Source organism: Atractosteus spatula, chromosome 2, assembly GCF_055471065.1.
Source record: "Atractosteus spatula isolate fAtrSpa1 chromosome 2, fAtrSpa1.hap1, whole genome shotgun sequence".
Taxonomy (NCBI): domain Eukaryota; kingdom Metazoa; phylum Chordata; class Actinopteri; order Semionotiformes; family Lepisosteidae; genus Atractosteus; species Atractosteus spatula.
The window spans coordinates 69,676,479-69,698,692 of record NC_142707.1 but is presented as its reverse complement, the minus strand read 5'-3'; the positions used below and the strand labels follow the sequence as shown (position 1 = coordinate 69,698,692).

At 41.4% G+C, this 22,214-nt stretch overlaps 1 protein-coding gene across 1 annotated transcript in view; it reads left to right on the top strand.

The window, feature by feature from the left end:
• The first annotated feature begins 522 nt into the window (after window positions 1-522).
• LOC148840149 (gamma-aminobutyric acid receptor subunit rho-1-like) overlaps window positions 523-22,214 on the top strand; it is a 30,511-nt gene continuing 8,819 nt past the window's right edge. Inside the window, exons 1-4 of the mRNA XM_088908930.1 lie at window positions 523-633; window positions 15,938-16,015; window positions 16,916-16,975; window positions 18,826-18,932. Coding sequence (XP_088765056.1) covers window positions 530-633; window positions 15,938-16,015; window positions 16,916-16,975; window positions 18,826-18,932 — 349 coding nt within the window. The 5' untranslated portion in view covers window positions 523-529. The remainder of the gene's footprint in view (window positions 634-15,937; window positions 16,016-16,915; window positions 16,976-18,825; window positions 18,933-22,214) is intronic.

Here is a 22,214-nt window from a genome sequence, read left to right as displayed (position 1 = left end):
TTTTGAGCTACAGCTTGCAACATCAATTAGGTCTGATTCTTGACCCAAACACTGCGCACAACACAATGCGTGGAATGAAAGTTAAGTGTATCATTGTAACGCTTGCACAGGAGCACAAGAGTCTCAACATGAAGAACATTACGAGTACAGTACTACTTGCAAACTCGTTATGGAATTGCTTAGTGGCAGTGGATGGACCATAATGTAAGTCACCTTAACCTGCGCAACTGAAAAAAAAAATGCGTATGAGAAACAGTCCGGGAGATACGCGTATTTGAGACTGAAAAGAAAATCCCTGCCATCTGACGTTGAAGGATTTATTGGTTTAGACGAAATTGCTTTCCCACTGTGGAGATTAAATACCGTGGGGTAGTTTTTCTGGGGGGGGGCGTTTAACTGCACATTGTTACAAAGCTGAAGCAAGCGATAATGTCACTGGGAGGAGAAGATTTGTTTTTTTAACGTCGGCTGCTGGGGAACTGAACTTTCGGATTTCCGTGCCTGGGTCCGACTCTGGGCTGTGTGCGCCATGCAGGTTGATGTTTTGCTGTTGCTTTGCCTCTGGATGCTGGGGGCTGCTGGGAGATTTGCTCGGCAAAGCAGCCAGGCATTTGAAATATACAAGAAAAGCAGGTAAGGAAGAAGCCTTTTAAGAAAACCAAGAGGGTGTGGGATACCTTTCGAGGGAATGCCTTTGCCTTTTTCTGGGGGGGGAGTTCTGGATAAGACTAGATCAGATCTGATTTAGAGGGGGTAAAAATCACAAATTGATGTTAAGGACCTGTAAAGTGAGTCATTTGTGGAAATACTGAAAGTATTTCACGGTTTGTGATCCTTACGTTATTCATGTAAAAAAAAAAAAAACTTACATCGTGTCATTTTGGGGGAGATTGTAAACGGCTCATGCAGTTGCCAGTCTAGTACCATGCAAAGTAATATACACATCCCTCTCAGTAAAGACAGAACAGGAATGGCTATTTTGTTCAAAAGCTCTTCTAATGTTCTTTCGGTTGCAAAAGCCATCAAAGCCATTTGTTAGAGGAAATGTCAACCTGTTGAGATTTTCACATCTCGTTGCTATTGTTGACAATAAATCACCACATTTCTAATGAATCTGGGTCCAAATTATTTTACTGCCTGAAATGGAAAAATAGACAATGTCTGTGAGTTCAGACTTGGAATTAGTCTTTTCTCCTGAAAGACGTTAATCGTTAATATTGTTCCAGCGCTGTCCTGCGTTTTTAATTTATTGCAGTTTTCTGCAAACATCCAGATGGCGGCAATCTGGCAGCTTGGTCAAGGTTATCTCAAGGGAAGGATAGGCTAGCACGGCCCGTCTTTCTTTTTACATTGGGAAACCAGAAGTGTGTTTGATTAAAACCGATTATCCATATGTAGAAGAAAACCTGCTAGTAATCATGGAGTGTTGATTTCAAATGTTGCTGTTTTTTCTTTTTGAATAGTAAAATGGGATGAGAATATTTAAAAATACTGCATATATATATATATGGCTGTGCCACAATAGAACGCTTATATATTAAATATATAATATAATAAGTATTACATCGTGCACAATAGATAAAAAGTGAGTTAATTAATATGTGTATTATTATATTAAAGTCGTTTAAGACTATGTTTAAAGACTGCTTTCCCTGTTTTAAGAGTAGAGTCATTACCTCCCTTTTTTAATAATCGGGCAATCTGAAATTATCTCAATTATCTTTGTGAAATGGATATGTATGGATAGATACGTCTGATATGTAATGTTATATTTATTTGTAATGTAAAGTTTACTGGTACTGTCTGTATGTTTTGGACGTTTCTGTGTGGGTAAAATATAGCTGCCTTGAACAAAGACAGGTTTCTGGAAAAAAAACAGACTATAAAAGTGTGGTGCAATTAAAAAATCAAGTTTATACTGCCCATTTTCCAGCCTTAAACATGCATATTTACCTAGTATTGTAGTGTTTAATAGCTTTCCTTACATGTGAGGATCAAGAAATCATTTGATGTGGTTCAATCAATTTGTATTCTGGCAACGTTGAACAGTTTTAAATTGTGAGGTGTCTGCCATTTAGAAGGCAGACACCCTTGTTTGTCTTGGAAATCCAGTGTACAAAACACAGGCAGTACATACTGAATAATTAACGCTGACTTAAACAGTGACTTTTTACCGTTTGCCAAGTATGTCCAAGCCAGTGCCATGCAATTCTTGTATCCACTGCTGTCCTTGACAGTATCTGATCAAAATTCAATGGATTTACAGCGTGCTTCTTTAATCATTATGAAGTGCTGAGTGGTATTTACCTACTCCCTGTCACAGCAGTGACATAAATTATGTAATGTTATATTTACACATCCAACCCATGGAACTCCATCACTTCTGAAATATGAGCTTTATTTGTATTAGCTAATACCAGAATCAAAGTCTGTTACTCTTGTTCTTGAACTTTGAAACCTTTCTATTATAAAATACTTCTTATGAAATACTTGTAAAACAATTCTAAACAAACACGGTCAACAACTCAGTATTGTAGACCTTGCTTTAAATCTGTATCTACAGTATATGACCCAAACTTGTAGCAGCCTACTACTGTCAAGGCAAATACCTATACTGTTGAACAGTTTTTGGCAGCTGTTTGGCAATTACAGGCAGGGAAGAAGGCTTTATTATACTAATGCAATTCCTAAGAGGTGTGATCTAAAAGCAGTTACTGGATTATAGTATGTAGTGCTAATGTGATTTCCAGGGTGTTAGCTCTGTGAATTATTAATTATTTAGGTTAATTATTAACGAGAGACCAGAAATTAGGTGGTAGTTTGTTATTGCTCCAAACGTCAAACTGATTGGAAAATATGAAGAACACAGGCAAGGTCAGAAATGACAGTAGTCCATTCATCTTATGTAGTTTGGTTAGTAGCTAACTGATCCAAGGAACTTGCCTAGCCATTCCTAAGGGACCAGGTGTCAGTATGAGGCTAGGAATGTATTAGAGCTAGTTGCTCTTCTCTTGACTGTACATTTTAAACAAGTCTTAGGCAATATATAGTTTTTAATGTACCATTCTTTGATTTCAATTCTGTATTGTTGACTGTACTGTATATACATTGTGTTTGCATTTGTATGGCTTCCTCACACTGCCTTGAAGATGTAAATGATATGTCAATACAAATACAAATGAGAAAACCAATTACAAATAAAAGAGTATTCCAGTCTTCCTAAGATAAAAGCTTTGTTATCTAATTAAAATATTTTAAAAAAACTGTAAGGATACTGCAGTATATGAGCAGAAATGTGAATAATCATCAGGTAAAGATTTATTCTGATCTATCAATCCAGAGTTAGAGATAACTGTTGGAGGTAGACACAAGGTTTAGGGTTTAGGTTTTGAAAACTATAGTTACACATTTTTGCTTTCTTTTTGAAAATAGCAATTTTGATTAAGGTTTGAGCAGCAGAAGAGCTCTTACTGGGTCCTGGTTTACAATACAGCAACTTAAAAATGTTCCCATGAAGATTTAGTTGTTAAATTTTAATCTTCCCATTATAGAAAACATATTTTTTTGTAAGATTAATTTTAATTAAGACATTGTTAAGTCAATGATGATGCATCACCTTGGCAACTGCACTGATTTCATGCTATTTTCTGGAACACAGTATCCTTGATTTACAGGTAGAATGAGATACAAGACTCTTTTTAGGGTGTATTATAAATGTGCCTGGTTTTGTTGCTGAACCCGATCGCAAAAAATGTTTTTTTTCCACCTATCATTCTCTTAGCATGGCAGCTGAACAGTGTATTTTACGTAATGAAAGTGGGTGGGATTTAATGGACAGGCATTGGAGTAAGGATTAGTTATTCACACGATTTAGTCCTACAGCCCTCCAGCAGGGACAGAAAACAATTCTGTCAGGTTTCAATCTCCTTTTTTATCTGAATCATCCTTTTTGCCAGTAATCTCATTTAACCTATAGTTTTGTCCAGTATTTAATAGCATAGCAGGATACCAGCTCTGTAGTGTTGCTATGGGGAAAGGAAGGTACAGCTCAGCTCACAATGTTTGCTGAAGGCTGTCTTCTATATCTCACCTACCAGACCTGACCACTCCATTTTGTAAATGCTAAAACATATGGCGCCAAGAAAAAGCTTGTGGAGCCCCTATGTCGGTCTGTGTTCTCATATATTAATGACCAGATCGTTTGATCTTCATGAAAGCTTTAAGAAAAGATGAAGATGATTAATAACAGTAAATATCCTCAGTAACTGATTGCACCTCCTTGAGCAGCAGTTACTTCAGGTAGATATTTCTTTTTGATCAATCTCTCGCTAAAACATGGATGAATTCTGGTCCATTGGTCTTTACAGAAGTGCTTCATGTCAGGGACATTTGAGGGCCTTCCATCACCAGCTCCTTTCAGGTTCTGCTGTCACATCCCAATAGGGTTTATGTCTTTTGGCCAATTCAAAATGCATAATAAGATGAGATAAGATCACTTTATTGGCCATCTACAATTTCTTGCAGTAGGAATTTGTCTTTTCACATACCCCAGCTTGCTCTCCATGAGACATAGATGGGGAGAGAGAAGCTTGGGGTCAGAGAGCAGGGTCAGCCATTTATACGACGCCCCTGGAGCAGTTGGGGTTAAGGGCCTTGCTCAGGGGCCCAACGGAGTAGGATTCCTCTGCCGGCCACTCAGTTTGAACCAGCAACCTCCCAGCCACAGGCACAGATCCTGAGCCACAGAGCCACCGCTCCGCCCCTATCTTCTTCCTCATTCAAACTGTTATACAGTAGATCTGCCTGCGTGTTGAGGGTCGTTGTATTTTTGGAGGAGTGAGGGCGACTTAAGATTGTGTGAAGAGTTTATTGAGTCTGTGGAAACTTGGCTGAGGGGCAATCTCCCGGCCAAAGGACAGCAAGGCTTGGATGCCCGTGAAGAGTGAGGAGTGACCAAGGGGCAGCTGCAAAAGTGGAACTGGGGTGGAGGAGGGATGCAAAACGAGCGAGGAAGAGGAGAGGGTGACGTGGTACAGTATATATGGGAATCTGAGGAATTACGTCAGGATTGGTTGTGGGTTGCGGCAGCTGAGCTGAATTAGGCTGGCTGCCCTCATCCTTCACAGACTTTTGTTAGAACTCCAATTTAATTCATGAAAATATTAGGACAAGGACATCTAAAGTGGAATATTGTCGAATCGTTATCCATCCATCCATTTTCTAACCGCTTCATCCAATTCAGGGCCGCAGGGGAGCTGGATCCTATCCCAGCATGCAGTGGGCACAAGGCAGGGTACACCCTGGCCAGGACACCAGTCTGTCGCAGGACAAACAGAAAAAACTCACACCGGGGGCCAGTTTTCCCAGCAGTCCAATAACCTATCAGTATGTTTTTGGAGGAAACCCATGTGAATATGGGGAGGAGATACAAACTCCACGCAGATGGTGGATTCTAGGTCTGGAATTGAACCCGGGGCCCCAGCGCTGTGAGCCGGCAATGCCAACCACTGGGCACTGTCCACTGTGCTATCCTCTGTGACAGTGCAGTGGGGGAGGCGCCGCGACAGGCACCGGTAAAAAGTCAACTCCCCGGGTGAGGGGACAGAAGTACTGGCAGGGACCAAAAATAACACAAAAAGAGTGAATAAACAAAATATACAAATAAGGTAAAAAGAAAGTGTGCTGCTGTGCCTCGTGACCTCCAGGCTGGGCTTACCCTGTTTAGCGGGGTCCAGTCTGGTGAGCAGGGTGTGTAAGGGAAAAACAAAACATGAACTTTGTGGGTGAAAAAGGTGTGTGTGTGTGTGTGTGTGTGCCTGCCCCGGAGAAAATGTGATGGGACAGGTAAAAAGAAAAAGAAAAAGAACACCTTACACAGGTGTAATCCCCTCCGGAACTGTCAGTATAAACTCCCCCTTCCGGGGCTGTCCTAGCTCGTCCCGTCGGGGGTGTCCAGTGTGCCTTTATAGGACCTGCCCAGCTGGGGCTCATCATCTAGAAGCCAGGACAGCTGGGGCTACAAAGACAAGGCGCCGCCCTTCTACCAGGGCTCCGCCTCCACACTGGACACGCCCCCCTTGGAGCAATACACCAGCATTAAAAAAAAGAACACAAAATATTCTAATTTACTTTCATAATATACTGTATGTAGGCTTTGGAATATTATTTTTTCATCCAATTCTCTTCAGCTTCATTCAGAATATGAGGTTACGGACAATGTGTGGCCCTGTGGAAAAGAGCAGGCAGCTTTTTACTGTGGGTATAGGAATTTTGGATATTATAGCTTCAGATAGATTAGCAGGCAGCTGGTCTTGGCTTAAACTTTTAGCATCAGATTCTGCCACAATTTATCCAGCAGTTGTCACTCTGCAAAGCATATCAGTTGCTTTCCAGGAATCTAAATAAATGTTTGTATTTAAAGACACGGTGCATTTATATCTCTCAAAACATGATCTTTGGGATCTCATTTAGGCACACCAGCCTCTAACAGGTTGCAAATCAAAACTAACTAATAAACCCGATGTCAGCTATTCAGATATAAACGTATTACAGCATTACTGTATGTCTCCTGATCAAATATTTTACACATAAGCCTATGAAAAAGAAGAGAAGCCAGCCGCTACTTCAAGATGCGCGATCTATAGAACATGGCAAACCTTGTGAGGAGTGAATATGCCTTTAGATACTGTAATTCAAAACATTTATGGCAAATGTTGCTCTTCACTTTTTATGTAGCTTCTATATGTGTATTGAAAATGGATCAGAAAGTCATCAGAATTTAGTGCTGAGCATAACAAACTTTACAGCTACTGTATGAAGTTGTTATTGTACTACTATAGCTTGGACTGATCAGTGGGTCACCAGTGTAATTCTAAACTGTACCATTACTATCAGATGCTCCAGATATTTTGGTTCAAACAGACCAGTCAGTTCCTCAAACTGAAAATGAGTTTGGATGTGTCATATGCACTGAGAGTCACTAAATGTGTCAGAATATCCTGGTTAATTCTGTGCCAGATAAAATGTAAACTAACGTGTATGGCTACATCGCCCCCATCGATATGAGCTCCAGATGGCATTGACGTGAACACTTTATCTTTATTTTCATTTTCTCAAATTGTATAGGTGACATCAAATGTAAACTATGACAAGATATATTGAGGCTTTACTTCACTAAAGCTGTACCTGGCATTTAGATAGAGAATGTTTTGGTACCAAGGCAGGGTCTTTTTAAAATGTACTGTATCTGTTTGTTTGAAAAGTCACATACTGTATACTGCACATGCATCGCTACAGAATACAGCGTATGAAAATATTGATTCATATCATCGATAGAGAAAATGCAGGGTTTAGCACTGTTGTTTCTGAAAACAGCAGGAGAATTTAGCCTTCCCAGTGAGCCGAGATGTGAAAGTATTCATTAGGCGTGCAGGTTGAACCACGGGCCCAATTGATCTCCGCTACAGGTCTGGGCTTTGACGTTAGCTGACTGTGAGTCGCCCCAGCTGTGGCATGTGCTGTAAGTGTCTCGCTTACAGAACAGTGACCGTGTATCACCGGCCATGGTGACTCTACAGCAGCGAAGGCTCCGTTCCCTCCATTTCATGTGGACACTGTGGACATGTGGTCAGTTAACCCTGTGGGCCGCACAGAGAGACGAACAAAATCCACAAGACACCCTGAAGAGGCGCAAGCTGTCCTCCCACGCTGCGGTTATAAGCTAGAAGCAAAACTGCTTAATAATTGGAACTATCGAATTTTAAAAATATTGTCAGTTCGACCATATAATGTAAAAGAGAACCTCACAGTTTACCGCTGTAAACTGACATTGGTACACTTTTACAAGTGACAAAGTTTCATTTTGATGCCAGTGTGGGAAGAGCAGGCGTTTGTCTCCATGACTTGTAAAAAACATGTACATTTCTTTATGTTAAACTGCCAATGTCTATGTATGGGAACAAGTAATAGGTTTATTCCATGCTGAAAAAAAGAAGAAAGAGAACACAACGTTTCGGCCGTGGAGAAGGCTCCACGGCCAAAACGTTGTGTTCTCTTTCTTCTTTTTTTCAGCATGGAATAAACCTATTACTTGTTCCTTTGCAGCCTACGCATGCTGACGCAGCTACCCACCTGAACTACTTATGTCTATGTATGTCACCCCTGGCCTTCTGTGTTTGTGAATTTGTAAATGTATTGTTTATATAGTTCTCCTGCAGTGTGGTTGACTGTGCATTGCCTGGAAGCCATCTCAGTGAGTTTCTCCAAGACTTTAAGATGGCACTCAGATTTTTAGTGAGGATACTACCCTGACCACAGAGTAAGGTCGGGGAGCTTTTTCCTGGGCATCCTTTGTTAATGCCATTGAAGGTTGAGACAGTTTTTTCCTTTCAGTTTTTTTTTATAGAAGTGTTAATTTTGTTTATTGCCTTTTTTTTCTCTCTGAAAAAGGATAAGCCTCGGAACTCCCTTCTGTGCAGGAGAAAGGGAGATTAGACACTTCAGTGCTCTGTATTCTTGTGGGGAAATCTGCCTTCTTGGTTGGTGATAGTCCCTCAGCACCTTCTCCATGTCACTACATAGCACAAAATCACAATTTGCAGACAAATAAGAAATATACTGTAGCATGACAGGAGGACATTGGGGAAAATGATGAAGCTGGCAAATCTGTTACAAAGCGTCTTTCAGGACCCTATGCAGACAGCACAATCCGGAAGGGAGTGAAAAGACACGGGGAGGAGACGAGGAACTGGGCTGGGAGACGAACAGGGGGGCGCGACGAAGGTGCTCGAGGGGGCGTGGTCCAGGCAAACATTCTAAAGGGAATCCGGGGAAAAACCGGGGCGAAGTCCAAAAGTCCAAAAACCAGGAAATGCAGGAGGAGACGAAACAAAACACAGTTAAAAGCCGAAACGGGATCCGATGTAAGGACGGGGAATAAAAACGATTAACAGGACCAGGCGCTCCAGGTCCCGGACTCGGCTGGTTCGGGACGCCGATAGGAGGCCTATGCCCTCGAGCCACGGACATAGAGCGACTCGGTGGTAGGTGAGCCTCCGGGCGTCCGTGTTCCAATGCAGAGCCCGGAACAGAGTGAGCGTTTGGCTTTTAAGGTGGGCTGGAACAGGGAGCAGGGGCACAAAATCAACTAAAATGTGAAAGTCCTTAAGGGGGAGGGACTACAATCGTGACAAAATCACACTGATATGTTTCACACAGGTTTTTCCAGCTTTACATCTTCTTTCAGATAGGAAGGTGTATGGCTGCCGTTTTTCTCTCCAAACCAGAGTTCTTGGTCTTTAAGAAAGTGACAAATTACAGGTGCACAGAATGAGGCAGCTCTCGATTGCACCGAGTTCCAAAAGACTCAGCCTTGCAGATGTTAGGGTAAGAGCTGATTTCATGCTGATAAGAGGAAAGTACTTGATACGTTTAAGGGTTTAGAAATAAATATGACAAAACCACTGCATCCATAAGCATAAATCAGTCCTGATATTTGCACAAGCTGCAGTGATTTTCATTCATTAGTGTTACAGTACTTTAATATTTTGCATTTCCATTCACTGTTGTCTGGAAAACGGTGAATCTTCAAGGTCCAGGTAGTCAGGAACTCAGTGTAATGTTTCAAAAGAAGGCTTCATCACTCTGTTCTCCTCCCCACTGAGAGCTGGTGTGTGGGGAGAGTACTGGTGCACTATGGCTGCTCTCGTGTCATCCAGGTGGGGCTGCACACTGGTGGTGGTGGAGGGGATCCCCATTACCTGTAAAGTGCTTTGAGTGGAGTGTCCAGAAAAGCGCTATACTGTATAAGTGTAAGGAATTATTAATTATAATTTTGTTCTAGTGTGTAAAAAAATACATGGGAATAAGCTTAGTATGCTTATTAAAGTGTTTTATTACCAAATGTATAAAACTGCTTCTCAAACCTGGGATTTTTATTAATAATGTTGTTTTCAAAAGACATCAGTAAACAGAAGGACACAATCATGATAGATGTACAGATGGATTTTCAACTTTATGGTCGTAATCCTTGTAGGCTAACAGATAAACTGAAGGACTTCACTTTCAAATATAATCTACAATGACCTTGAAAAGGGAAGTATTATTTCTTTGGAGGAATGTGTTTGGAATTAAAAGCATATGGATAACATTCTCATTGAGGAAAAAACGTGATATGTGTATTTGGATGCATTAGCTGCAAGGCTGTGAGGTCATGTAGCATCACGAGTTCTGTATTATTTTACATATTATTAGTATATCTTTATTTCTGGGTATTTTTTTTATTTGTTAGCGTCATGTCTAATCCTCCTGGAAGTCCTGTGAGGTTGGCTATTGTGTAACATTTAATTTTTTGGCTGTATGTAAAGGCATTTACCTTCTTCTACTTAAACTGCAGATACCCATGGGAATTTTGATGCAGTGATTGAATTTGCACTGAAAACATCTGTATATCATAAACTCAACATATGGAGCTTTCTCTTTTTCTGTTTTGTCCATATGCTAGATGTAGCTTACATCAATATGAATGGGTCACAATACAGAAGCCTTTGATGTAATAATAGCATAAGAACTTAAGAAAGGTTTCAAAGAAGAGGAGGCCATCTGTCTCAGCTAGACCAGTTGATAGTAGTTCATTGATTGAAGGATCTCATCCAGCCATTTATTGAAATAAACCAGAGTATCGGCTTCAACAACATGGCTGGCTAGCTTGGGAGCTATGCTTCCACAACCTTTTGGGTAAAGAAGTGCCCAAATTGGGATTTCCTTTGTTCAAGAGGTAAAGCAGCAGTAATGGAGTGAACAACATTGCACACAATATTACAAATGAGACTTTACTGGTACAATCCAACTATAACTTCATCTAAATTCTACACTTTTCCTACAGTATATACTGTATCCTAGCATTTTGTTGGCCTGTTTATTTGCTTCCCCACATTGTCTCGAAGATGTAAATGACATGTCAAAATAAACACTTAGGTCTTTTTCTTGAGTAGTCTTTCCTAACTCAACCTCTCCCATGCTGTATGTATTTAAGTTTTTACTGCCTGTGTGCAATACCCTTCACTACATGACTGCTGTCTACAGTGAATGTCTTCTGCCCACTTTTGAATTTGATCTAAATCATTTCTAATGTTATTTCCTGCTTTTACAATGTTTGCTCATCCTCCTGATTTGGTAACATCTGCAGAGTGGGCAAGTACTTAATTATTCCGCAGTCTAGGTCTTTGATATTAATTAAGAAAAGCAGTGGGTGTAGAACAGGGCCTTGTGGTGTTCCACACCCCACTTTGAGTATTCACCCTGCATTCTCTTTCATACTAGCTCATTCTCAACCCAAACCTTTCCCTGAATGTCTAAGACATGTTATTTGAGACTTAAGCTTTTTTTGGAAGTCTGAAAATCTAAATCCCACCATGCCATATGCCCTTTGTCCATGCCTGTTGTTGCTTATTGAACGATCTCTAACAGGTTGGTTAGGCAAGTCCGGTCTTTTCCTTGACTGCAGTGGGTAAAATGCCATCAGGCCCTGGGGATTTACTTATCTTGACTGCTTCTTATATCCAAAACACACATCCGTCTCCTATGCTAATACTGTCCAATTAAGAATGAATGAAGTGACGTACTTGTTCAGTACATCAGCCATTTCCTTATCATTGTCTAGGAGCTTACCTCTTGTGTCACAGATATATTTTACTTCACCTGTGATGGTGCATTTGCTGTTGTATTACTGAAAGAATGTCTTCTGTATTTTAGACCCAACTACAATATTCCTTTAAGTTTCTCTCTTGGCTCTTCTAATATCCTTTTGTACCTGTATTTGCAATTTGTTGTACTCTGTGTCTTTAACTGGATTCTGTTGTTTTTATATTATTTTATAATTGGTTCTCTTTTCCCATATCATTTTTCCATTTGAGCCATTTGTGATAATGTTTTTAACTTTGGAGTTAATCTCTTTCTGGGTAAATTCGTTCTGCTCTTTAAGCAGAATCAGTTTGCCATCCTAATTGTAACCATTACCTGTCTGTGATGGTGAAAGTGGGGGCTTTGTTTTTCACTATTGGAGTGAAGGTTAGACATGTATAGCTCACTTTATTGACTTCCAGTGTGACATTACACAGGTGGATTCTGTGATTGGCTCTGTGGGTAATTGGCCAAGGGCTGGAAGCTGTGTCTGGGCTCCTGGAGGAGTGGAAGAGATACAAGAGCATAAGGACACTTACAACTAGATTCTTCAATAGCTTCTCCCCACAAGCAGTGAGATTGGCGAACACATTTGGCCATGCCCCTCGGACCACACCTACACCATCACCATCTACCTCTTTATGATTTCTTATCTATTGCACATCTCCAGTCACTGTTTACATGTCTGCATTGTTTACATTCAAACTGTTTACTTGTTTACTTGTACATTGTCTACTGTTTGTATATTGTCTTGATGCTCTGTCTGCACTTTGTGTTTTTACACTTGTTTTAACAATCGAGAGACTGTCTGTAAGAATTCCATCGTACCAGTATATGTACCAGTTACACATGGCAATAAAGTTCAAATTCAAGTTCAAGAGAGTGAGAGCTCAGAAATCCATGTAGGAACTGTAGCGCAGGTGCAGTCTTTCGGCTCATGTGCTCCAGTACCAGAGGCCAGGCTTGCAGGCTCTGTGCCAGAGAAGCTCTAATAGGAGTGAGTGTGAATGAAGAAGTTCATAAGAGCTGTGATTAAGGATTTGTGGTGATTACTGAAAGAAAGATCCAGAGTGACAGTAGCTCATTTACTCTGGTGACCTATTCCAGTATTTAGTTTATGAAGCTGCAGTGTCCCATTAGGGAAGCTGATTAGTACTGCTACAGTAAAGAGACTGGGTGTAAAGGGTTGAGCTAAGCTAAATGCACCAAGGTATCTGAGTAGACAAGGGACAAGTCTGTGTCATGTAATGGAGAGACATGGCTTAAGGAGTTCACCCACTCTGGCCTTCCAGAAATGGAAAACGGATGAGTTGATCTGAAGAGTGGACGATGGATTGTTGAGTGTGCTACTTAAAATCTCTGAAGGACAAGCAGCCGAACAGTGGGCTGGGCGGGTTTCTCTACTGGCACATATTGGGGCCCAAAGAGGTTCTGTCTGTAACATGCAGTGGCGGACCACATTCAGCTGCACAGGTGTTAAGGTGATGAGCTGAATCAGAGCGACATTTTGTGATTTGTGGGTTGGCCATCACCACAGTATTCTGTCCCTTTCTACTTCTCTTCAGCTGTCTCATTCCTTAAATCATCTTCCTGGAAATGTTAAACTCTCTTGCTTTGGACTGATCCTGAACAGTTTCAGAGCATACTTGAAAGCGCACCATCTTCGTTTGGAAAGATCTATGCAAGTATTTCCTCTTGTAGGTGCTCCAAGAACGGGCTGAGAAAGCTGTGTACCACTGCTGCTAATACTCCTAGAGATCTCTTTACTCTGTCAGGAAAGATCCCCATAAAATTTCTTCTTTTGCACATGAGTTATTATTTCATTATACATTGATGATTGAATTATAAAGAAAATCTTCTTTTAGTGAACTAAGTCGTACTCCTAACCCTATGCCTTTGGATAGTTTTTTTTTATTGAGTTGACCAATAAGTAGTCAGAGAGTCTTGATTCTTCCAGCTTGAGTTCCTGAGCTGAATGCTCTTTTTGACATAGTGCTACACCTGCTCCTCTTTTCTGTTCTCTCTTGAAACAGAATGTATCCACTACTGTTACATTCCTCATCAACATTTTTGGTTAGTCAAGTCTATGTGATTCCAGCAACATCATAATTGCTTTCTAATGTGATTTTTGTTTATGATATTTCCAGCATTTAGACAGAAACACTTAATTACTTGATCATCCATCTATTTTCTAACCCCTTTATCCAATACAGGGTTGCAGGGTTAACGCAGCCTATCCCAACAAGCAATCCGTGTAACCTACCAGGATAATAATAATAATAATTGCTTCCACTTGTATAGCACTTTTCTGGACACTCCACTCAAAGCACTTTACAGGTAATGGGGATCCCCTCCACCACCACCAGTGTGCAGCCCCACCTGGATGATGACAGCAGCCATAGTGCACCAGTACACTCCCCACACCAGCTCTCAGTGGGGAGGAGAACAGAGTGATGAAGCCAGTTCAGAGTTGGGGATGATTAGGAGGCCATGACTAGTAAAGGCCAGGGGGAACACCCCGACTCTTATTGAGAAACACCCTGGGATTTTTACCTCTTCCAGCAGCAAACACAGTTTTTCCCAGGAGGTCTCCCATCCAGGTACTGACCAGGCTCACACCTGCTGAGCTTCAGTGGGCTGGCAGGGTGAGTTGCAGGGTGATATGGCTGCTGGCCATGTATGTATTGTATGTCTTTGAATTGTGTGAGGAAACTGGAGAACCCTGAGGAATCCCAGGCAAAAGCCGGGAGAACTTACAAGCGCCACACAGACAGCACCCCAGGTCCAGAACTGAGCGCAGGGCCCCAGCAGTGCTCACCACTGTGCCCCTGTGTCTGCCTTGCTCGCTTATTTGTTTTTCCCTTTGGTTCCCTTGGTCTTTGTAATTCCCTGTTCGATGACCTTCGGTTCCTCCCTTCTTCCATTCCCAGTTTAAATGTTATCGGACTCCTTTATGGATCCTCGTGTGAAGATGACTGGTGCCCATTTTGTCCTGATGTAATCCTAGATAGTCTGTGGCCAAAATATCTAAAGCTCCCTACTGCACATCATGTTCCCATCTATGTGTTGTGATGTCAGATTATCTTTGTCCATTGTTGGCTTTTGCCCGGTGGTGGTAGGATTCCTGAGAAATTCCGATTTGGTCCTGTTTTTAAGTTTCTTGCAGAGTTGTTTCAATTTGTTCTGGTTACATACCTGCATGTTAGATACGTGTCTGCTGCTCATATTAGAGTGCCTTTACTATCTTTAATACGCTTTAATAATACAACCCTGCTGTTGTATTGCACAAGGTCCGTTACACAGCTTGTTCCAGTCTGTTTGGTGGGAGTAAACGGGTACCATTTTGTTAGCTTCTTTGGAAAAAAGCCTCAGCCAGATTAAAGGTCTTTACAAAAGCTCACTGTTACATAGTGAGGAGTCGTAGGAGAATAACTACACAACGCAGTAAAAGATGAATGGTGCTTCATACAATGCAGTAGACCACAATTTCACCTCAAGTCCCAGTGTCAGAAAAGGCAAGGTGGTAATATTGTGGAACCAGGAGGATGTTTTTGCCAATGCAGATTGCCGTGCTCGGCATTTCTGTGATTGACACCAGACATGTGGAGGGCGCTCACCCCCACTGCCTTTCTACCACATGGCCAAGCATGTCTGCATTGAGAGGACTGCAGTACAGTGCATTGCAAAGCCCACCCTCATGCCTGTCTGAGCTCCCAGAGGGGCAGTTCCGGGTCAGATCTTCAATGGGGGCGTTGAAGTCCAAGCAGCACAGCAGGCATTCCCAAGGGACCAACCTACATCATTGGATTACGAAGGCAAAATAAAACAGGGTTTTGGCAGGTGGGGGTTATTAGCAAATTCACTTTATTTACTGACTTAGCCCCCTTGTGTTAAAATCACTGTAGAACACGAAAAAGAAACAAAGCTACAGGAATGACCTCCTAGATCAATGAGTTCATTAGGGCCCTTAAGCTATGGATATAGTGAAGATAAGAGCTCAGACACACTCAGCATGAAGGAAAGAAAGATGGTCTGTCACCTGCCACATTCATTTGTACCCTGGTTACGTATACACCGGATGTCATAAGGCTTGAGATGATTGTTGCTGAACAGCGTTGCAGGTGGGAAATTTATTTTCCTTATGTCTCAGATAACAAGTCCCTGGATATGAGCCTGTTCCCTCTCTCTTGTGTGGAAAGTGTCCTTCTGGGTGGCCTTGTCTTGCGTTAATACTGTACTCTCTCTGCTGTTCCACCAGGAGGGAACCCTCCAGAGTTCACATCACATTTTCAAAGAGGCCCTGGAGGACAGCAGCAGCAGGACGCAAACTGACCAGGTGCGAGCTGCAGGACTGAGCAGGGCTCACGTGGCCATTTCTCCAAGAGAGGAGCTTGGATATGTGTTGAGCACAGATCTTAGATGTATAGTGTCTGAAAACATAATGCTTAAATGAATGTCATTACATGTCTTAGACCTCATAGTTCAGACTTTTCTGGCTAAATGTGCCTGTGGTTTTTGCTGTCATTTTAACATTATTGGTGGTTAATGTTCCAGTTGACATGAGGTGATCCAGCTCATCTCATCTGTTTGGTAGTTAGTAGCTGGTTAATTTTATTAATAGCTGGTCTCCAAGGCAATAGGAGAGGAGCACTGAAGAAGAGCCAGTATCAGTCTGATGATCTGAGGGCAGAGAGGTGATAATGCACTTGTGCAACCGTGCACAAATCTGAAGAGTGTTCCTGGAAATAATGAAAAAGGAGCTTAGCCGAATTATTTGGATGCATCAGAAGTGACCCATGCAATGTCACTTGGTATATTAATGCAATGTTTTTTTAGTGTCTTTATGATTAAGGCAGCACTGAACTTGGAGGTTTTGCTCACTGGCACCTTTGTTCATGCCTAGTGTATAAGAGCACACTGGAGTTGTGAACTATTGTAGTGAACAATACAGTGATGTAGTGATTTAGTTAGCTTAACATTACAATGTTACCAGTGATGCTAAATTTGACCAACATTTGCACTCTGGAGAGATGACATGCCAATTCACATTATTTTGAACCAAACGATGCGGTATGTCCTGTGGTCTGTCTCTGTCCTGAGGCATTGTTTCATGTTAGTATCACAGCTGTGCGCTCAAAGACATTCTCCACAGCATCATGAGAAACTGCACAGGATACAGCTGCGTGTTTGTCATATTAATGCGTGGGTCTCTGCTGTTCCCCATGACTGTCCACAGGGGTCACAGGGCAAAGAGAGAAGCCCCCAGACAGGAAGGAGAGACCCACAAGCCTGGCAGGTGAGTGGGGAGCCACAGGCTGCACTGAATATCGAAGGCAAGTTCTTCCCAAATATCCACATAGCCTTTTGAAATGTCCGGATCGGGAGGAACATTTCCCACTTGCGAAGATTTACAAGCATAATGTTTAAAGGGGACTCTTTCTGCGAATCTGAACAGAACTACCCCCTGTGCTCCTGGGTACAGGTAATCTGAAGGTTTTAATGAACCCCTCTGTGCCATCCACACTTGATTCTGAATGCGGGCAGAGAGGTATAGTACTACCGCCATTCTTGGGCATGTGATAAAATTGCTCCACCAGCTCCCTTCCTGAAGAGAGCCAAGGGCTGCAGACGGGCAGAGATGATTTAAATTTGACGCTCAGACCTGTGCTGCGTGTCCTTGGGAGGTGTCTGGATACAGCCCACATGAACACACGCGCACATGTAAACTCCAGATAGACACGTAGCACAGAACTAGAATTGAATCCTGGAGTATAGAGCTGTGAAGAAGCAACACTGAAAAGTGTTGCTATATGTACACTAAAAACTAAAAAAGTAGGAATTGCAGAAATATAATTATCTGTGTTAGTAATTATGGCCATGTAGATTACAGTCTTAAGTATATGGATTCTTTTACATTATGAAGTCTGATATGCTGGTGTGCTAAGGGTATCTTTATGAAGTAATCAAGTTCTCCACAGCACCTTCGCAGCATCTTTAATTGTAGTACAGAGGATTGCAAAATGCTACTGATTGGGCGCCTCTGTGGCGACACTCAATCACAAGGAAAAACATCCAGAGCAATGGAAGTTCACTAGGAGATTACAAGGTAGAAAATGTTTCCACATGGTAAAGAACTCACTGGAGCTGGGAAGACTCGTGGGTCACGTATAAGCCTTTACATGGTTCTTATCAGATATTCATATCTGACATCCGAGACATGCAAATCCACTCCCGTGTGTGTATAACAGGAGCTGTTCAACTGGCACCTAAATAAGACCTCAAAAGAGGATCTAATTCATTCAAATTCAAATTATTAATTCAATTAATTAGGCTTTTGGATGAGTTGAATACCTTAGGAGGTTGTCCATCGCTGTCTTCATTAGCAATGTGTAGTATTAATAATAGTGGTATTTTCTTCTGCTGTGAATGCAGTGAGGGTTATCTTGACAAGTACAGTTCTTTAATATTGTTTCTCGAGAGTGTTATTCTCAAGAGTATTAGTAAAGCCAGGGTCAAGACTGTGCAGACCCCCGGCTGAAGAGGTCAGAATCAAAAACAGCTTTGATTAATCACTCGCCATTAATCCACGTACGACACTAAAGACAATTTTAGAGAGCTTAACTCTGCTAAGCCCCTTTGCTTCCTAACTGTTTGGCCGTGATACCGTGGCAGTTACAATCTCTGTGGCCGGAGTGCCTCGGTCCTGCTCGGACTGACTCACTGCAGGGAAAGGCAACTCAGGATTTAGGGTGGTCTGCAGGTTCCCCAGAAGAAGGAAGAAACATTTTCATTTTGGGGAGAAGTATTAAACTACATAAGCTAGTGGTTCACAGGCCCTAAAACTTATTTCATGGCATTTTTTTTTCTTCTTTGTTTGTTTAAGACAACAAAAGCCTTCAAAAATATTTTTTACTTGTAAAATATTTGCATGTACTGCTCGCTTTTGTATGGGATATCTACCCTGTAAAGGGCATTTTTTTTAAATGACCGTTGCCAATCCAGAATACAGTTATGTCGCTATAAATGTAGAAAACCCTCTGTCCCCTGCTGGCTATCAGAGAAGCACAGCTCAGATGAAACATGCTAGAATCGTTATCTTGAGAACGGACTATCCAACAGCCACCTGAAATCTGTGTTTCATTCCAGCCCCATCCTGAAAAGAAGTCCGGATATCACCAAAGCACCACTGACCAAATCTGAACAGCTTCTAAGAATAGACGACCATGACTTTACAATGAGACCAGGATTTGGAGGTGAGGCACTTATCCAGATTTCTTGATGTGTACTCTGTATTTTTTATCTGTTGAATACTGACCAAATACCGTATCTACTGTGAACAATTATTAATTAAACTAATATTGGTTAGTGAAAGAGATAAATGGAGTTTATTTAACTAAAGTTCGGGAGGGATGACAACAACCACGCTCAATCATCCCCAGCCGTCAGCGATTAGCAATCACTCCCTTCGTCCTTCCTCCACCGAACACTATAAATACCAAATGCGATATCTCTCTCTCCCTCGCGTGTGACTTCTGCATCCCACCTCCACCCCTACTCCACCTCTGCAGCTGCCCCTTGGTTACCCTGCGGGGGGGTCCTGGCCTCCTCGTCCTCTGGCCAGGAGGTCGGCCCTCAGCCAAGCGGGTTAAGACAAATATTCACTCCACAGTAGTTCGTTGCGCTTCAATTTTGGGCGTTGTCATTTCTCGTGAATCTGTCAAAAGCGGCATAGACAGACTACAGATAAATTACCTTGTACTATTTTAGTGCTCTGTGATCGGCAATGATAGAGCTACTGAAAAAGATACAAAAAGTCATTTGTTTCTCATGCCAACGGATATCCCCTGAACGGCTTAAAGTTGGTTATAACTGCTGACTGACTGCAGGTGAGCTGTGGCCTGAATTATTTCCTCATGTTGTCTTTGAAGTAAACAAAACAAAAACAAAAAGAATTTTGTGACCTCATGCACAGAAGATATGACATGGAAAAAATATTCCCCAGAAAGGTTCGTATATTAGAATTTTTGTCTTTCTGATGTGGATATCATTCGATAATTCTTTTTACCGATCTTCTAGTTATAAAAGGGACAACATCTTGTATGTTAACAAGAGAGTCTTGTGAAGTTCATGCTATCTGTCGATCACATAACTCACACAGGATTAAGCACTGGCTGGTTTAGTCATTAGTTCCAGTCTTGAGCCAGTTTCAAGCTTTATTTTTTGGAAGTTGTACTTTAGTCTTTTCCAGTCTTGCAGCTCGGAGCTGCAGGCTCTTTTAGTGTGGGATTTTATCAGCACAAACAGTGAATAGAGGAGATGTGCATTTTTGCTCACTATAAATCCACATAATTCATATAAATGCACATAATTCATTCAAGATTCTCTGTAATTGATCCAATTTTAAATTTTCCTCTCTTTTTTGGAAGTCGTACTAAATTATATCATTTCCTTGAGCTTATAATTCACATAGCCCATTGTCCGCTAACTCTCTGCACAAGACAGCTGTTTAAGTCAAGGTGATTTTGGAAACTTCCAGCACAGCAATTAGGGCTCCATTTGCACCTTGCTGTGTAGTCCTGTTGATACACAGAAGCAAACCAACCTTAGTCTGAATTTCTGTTTCTAACTGTTGTTGTTAATAAACAGGATGGGTTTACAGTATTTAGATATTTTGGATTTTCGGACAACATAATTATGTGCTGGATTTCATTATGTTCTAGGTAATTAGTGTACCCAAGATTGCATTTTAAATATCAAATATCTATGAAGGTCCTTTTGTAGGTGTGAGCCATTTACAGTAAGTATTTTTTAAAACGTGGCAAAAATACTTTGGAGACACCAATATGAAGTGAACACAGAAGATGCCTAAAATGTAAAGATCAGATCACTTTTTTGGCCATATATAGCTTTTTGTATTAGGAATTTGTCTTTTCGCATACCCCAGCTTGCTCTCCATGAGTCACACAGACAGGGAGAGAAGCTTGGGGTCAGAGCACAGGGTCAGCCATTTAGACAGCACCCCTGGAGCAGTTGGGGTTAAGGGCCTTGCTCAGGGGCCCAACGGAGTAGGATTCCTCTGCCGGCCGCAGGATACGAACCGGCAACCTTCCAGCCACAGGCACAGATCCTCAGACACAGAACCACTGCACCACCCTAAAGCAAAGCGCAGGCAACATTAAATACTATATATCCAATAAGTGTACATCACCCTGAGTTATTCATGTCATGTAGATCCATTCAGATGCCTTGTGAAGTGGTTGTACAGTATCATTTGTCTGTATTTATAATTGATTCACCTTTAGCCAGGAGTCAGGGGAAACCATTATTATGAGCCAGAATGAAATGTAATTTTTGTCAGGTGGCTATAAATAAAATGTGTTGAAAAAATATTCAGCAACAGGTTGAGCAAAAAGGTGTCAAATCTCTCCATTACCACATCTATTTCACATCAGGATTTATGGCTGCGCTACACTGGGCAATATGCACCAGACAACAATAATAACAGATTTGTTGCATCAAAGAAAAACCTTCCTCAGCTGCCCCTGGGTGAAAAACAAAATGCTTCCATAATCCCAATAAAGATCACCCAGAAGAAAATGACCCTACTGGCCTCTTTCAGCGGTCTACAATTTTGAATGTTCACCCTGATGAGCTTAAAATCTGCAGGGAAAAGAGCTGTTTGGATGCCGTCCAGCTGTTAAATGTCCAGAGTTTTTTTCTGCTCTGACCTAATTGTGTTTCTGCACCACTGAGGATGACATACCACAAAAGCTGAAACAAGGTTAAGACGAAAGCAACCATAAAATGGTATTATGATCACAACATGACCCCAAAACACAGACAAATCACAAACCCATGTTTTGTGCTGAAGCAACACCCTTTCCAAACAGCTACATACCAGTGCATATTTAAAAGGGGTGAAAGACGATTGATAAATCATCAGATTTCTCTGTGTATCCATTAGAAATTCCTGCACCACTTCAGTTCTGCTAAAGTAGAACTTTAGGTCTATTTTTTAAGAGCTCACTGCACACAGTGCCCCTTTGTAAAAAAGAAACCGTTAGTTATTTAAGGAAATTTTATTTTCACCACATTCTAATTTCTGAACTAATCTTTGAATTCACACTTGACATCTATGGGAATTATTTTTTGCACAGGCTTACTGAACAATTTGACTGTTCTACTTCCAGTACATCTTAAGAGCATTAAAACATTACTTTGATATCATGTAAATTTAGAAAATGTATTTCACACTGCATGAAATTTCCCTGCTTTTCATTTCCACAAAATTGCTCTTTTTGATCAAATGCTGAGCAGACTTTGCTGTATAAGGTACCTGATGCAGAACATTTCCCATTGCTTTGACTGGGTGACACAGTGGAATGAGCACCAACAAGTTTGTAGGCTGATACTCACATGTAGGTTGATTTTACAAATAAAGTGTAGGTTAAAATTAAACACAATATGTGTCTGTGTGTCAAGCATCTGTCTGAATGAGTGAAAGAGCTTGGATGTCCAGCCCTGTGACGTCATGG